The sequence below is a fragment of the Bison bison genome, unplaced genomic scaffold (genome assembly GCF_000754665.1).
Source record: "Bison bison bison isolate TAMUID 2011002044 unplaced genomic scaffold, Bison_UMD1.0 scf7180017864492, whole genome shotgun sequence".
NCBI classification, from domain to species: Eukaryota; Metazoa; Chordata; class Mammalia; order Artiodactyla; family Bovidae; genus Bison; species Bison bison.
In genome coordinates this window covers 6,559,592-6,562,350 of record NW_011495051.1, presented here as the reverse complement: position 1 = coordinate 6,562,350, position 2,759 = coordinate 6,559,592, and the positions used below count along the sequence as shown (strand labels likewise).

The 2,759-nt window shown below is 60.1% G+C and overlaps 1 protein-coding gene across 1 annotated transcript in view; it reads left to right on the top strand.

Moving 5' to 3' along the window:
• Nucleotides 1–2,759, top strand: part of PNPLA6 (patatin-like phospholipase domain containing 6) — a 25,770-nt gene that overhangs the window by 14,042 nt on the left and 8,969 nt on the right. Inside the window, exons 19-23 of the mRNA XM_010828293.1 lie at nucleotides 427–632; nucleotides 872–1,003; nucleotides 1,079–1,202; nucleotides 1,572–1,685; nucleotides 1,954–2,029. Of these exons, the coding sequence (XP_010826595.1) occupies nucleotides 427–632; nucleotides 872–1,003; nucleotides 1,079–1,202; nucleotides 1,572–1,685; nucleotides 1,954–2,029 (652 nt within the window). The remainder of the gene's footprint in view (nucleotides 1–426; nucleotides 633–871; nucleotides 1,004–1,078; nucleotides 1,203–1,571; nucleotides 1,686–1,953; nucleotides 2,030–2,759) is intronic.

Here is a 2,759-nt window from a genome sequence, read left to right as displayed (position 1 = left end):
CCCACTCCAGTACTCTTGCCTGGCAAATCCCATGGATGGAGGAGCCTGGTGGGCTGCAGTCCATGGGGTCGCTAGGAGTCGGACACGACTGAGCGACTTCACTTGCACTTTTCACTTTCATGCATTGGAGAAGGAAATGGCAACCCACTCCAGTGTTCTTGCCTGGAGAATCCCAGGGACGGGGGAGCCTGGTGGGCTGCCATCTATGGGGTTGCACAGAATCGGACACGACTGATGCGACTTAGCAGCAGCAGCAGCAGCTGTGGGTGCTGAATGGGAATATAAATACATGTGCTGCTCAGCTCAGTGCTATGGAGGGCCTTCACTACCTCCAACTTTTCTTTCCTTAACCTTTTCCGAGCGCACAGACCCGAGCTGTGGGTGGAGTGTTGCCCGGATGCCCATCTCCTGGCCCCTCTCCCACAGGATGTGAGCCTGCACTTTGTGCTGTGGGGCAGTCTGCACGTGTACCAGCGCATGATCGACAAGGCCGAGGACGTGTGCCTGTTCGTGGTACAGCCCGGGGAGCTAGTGGGACAGTTGGCTGTGCTCACCGGCGAGCCCCTCATCTTCACGCTTCGAGCCCAGCGTGACTGCACCTTCCTGCGGATCTCCAAGTCCGACTTCTACGAGTACATCCTGGGCCCGATGTTGGGGCGGGGGTGACTCAGGGGGTCCCCCGACCAACTCCATTCTGCCCTACACGAGGCTATGCCTCTGACCCTCCACACTTTTCAACGGCACTTGAAAAGCCGTTTTCACTTTTTGAGCCCTTCCTGTCCCACCCCCCAGGCCATCACCCAACTCAACACTCCCTATCGGCTGTTCCTGGGCGCCCCCAGGCCCATGCGCCCCTGCCCTTTGCCTGCAGGATCATGCGTGCACAGCCCAGCGTGGTGCTGAGCGCCGCACAAACCGTGGCTGCCAGGATGTCGCCCTTCGTGCGCCAGATGGACTTCGCCATCGACTGGACAGCGGTGGAGGCGGGACGCGCACTGTACAGGTGCAGCCCCCGCCCCTACCTCTTCCTTCAGGTCCTGCCTACCTTCCTACTCTGACACCCGCACCCCAACCGCAGGCAGGGAGACCGTTCAGACTGCACCTACATCGTGCTCAACGGGCGGCTGCGTAGTGTCATTCAGAGGGGCAGCGGCAAAAAAGAGCTGGTGGGCGAGTACGGCCGCGGGGATCTCATAGGAGTGGTGAGCGTGGCCCCACCCACTGATCTCTAACCTCTTCCAGTCCAGGTTCCCCTCACCCCCAACATATATTTCATCCCGGGCAACAGGATGGGGCACTAAACGCGCAGCACCCCCCCACCCCCCGCCTCTAACCTTCTGTACTCCACTTTCTCCAACTGCTTTCCATGGGGCGGGGAGATGGGGGCAACCTCATCAGCATAGTGAGGGACCCTCACCCGGTGTGGCACCCTCTCCTGGCCTCTCTTTCCCCGAGCTCGGAGATGGATAGCGAGGCTTCGTTCCGCCTTCTGTCTGCACCCACAGTCGGTCTTCCCCTTACCTATCAGCCTCCTGGCTCATTCAGCCCTGGTCACACACGCGATCCCCTAGGTGGAGGCGCTGACAAGGCAACCACGTGCCACAACGGTGCACGCGGTGCGCGACACAGAGCTGGCCAAACTCCCCGAGGGCACCCTGGGCCACATCAAACGTCGATACCCGCAGGTGCAGCTCGTTGGGCTGGGGGCTGTTCTAATGGAGGTGGGACAGATGAGTGGGGGTGTGGCCCTAAAGAGGGCGGGGCCTAATGGGTGGGGAGGGGGTTCGGGTGCAGATGGAACCCTAGGGAGGAGCTGAAGCCTCCAAGTGAGGGGCGGGGCTCGTGGGGTGGGGCCCAGGTAACGGACCCAGGCGCCCTGGTCAAGGAGGAAAAGGTGGTACTCGCAGAGTTGCTCCTGCAGTCTAACTGGACCGCCGGCCTCCAACGCCCCAGGTCGTGACCCGCCTCATCCACCTGCTGAGTCAGAAGATTCTGGGGAATTTGCAGCAGCTGCGAGGACCCTTCCCAGGTGGGAGCCTGCAAGCGCCCGGGAATACTGGGGGATGTAGTCCAACGCCGCAGAACGTGCTGGGGGAGGGAGCCTTGAGCCTAGGGCATGCTGGGAGGTGGAGTCCGGCGTATAACCTGCTCTGGGTGGAGCTTGAAGCAGGAAATGGCAATCCGAGTTCTAGTGCATGCTGGGGGATGAAGTTCGGGTTCCTGGGCATGCCGGGAAACGGAGTCCTGGAGCCAGGGCTGCTTCAGTTCAGTTCAGTCGCTCAGTCGTGTCCGACTCTTTGCGACCCCATGAATCGCAGCACGCCAGGCCTCCCTGTCCATCACCCACTCCCGGAGTTCACCCAAACTCATGTGCATCGAGTCGGTGATGCCATCCAGCCACCTCATCCTCTGTCGTCCCCTTCTCCTCCTGCCCCCAATCGCTCCCAGCATCAGGGTCTTTTCCAATGAGTCAACTCTTCGCATGAGGTGGCCAAAGAGTTTCAGCCTCAGCATCAGTCCTTCCAATGAACACCCAGGACTGGTCTCCTTTAGGATGGATGTTAGTGGAATCTAAAGCGTCAGTCATGACGAGAGGTGGGCGTCTTAGGGGCAGCCCGGTTCTGGGTGTCAGAGCTGGCTGGAGGATGGAGTCCACCTACTAGAAAAGGAACGCCTAGACTAACGTGTGCTGGGAAGTGTAGTTTGTGGGGTGGTGTTTGGGGCCTAGGGTATATTGGAAAGTGACTTCAATAGGTTAC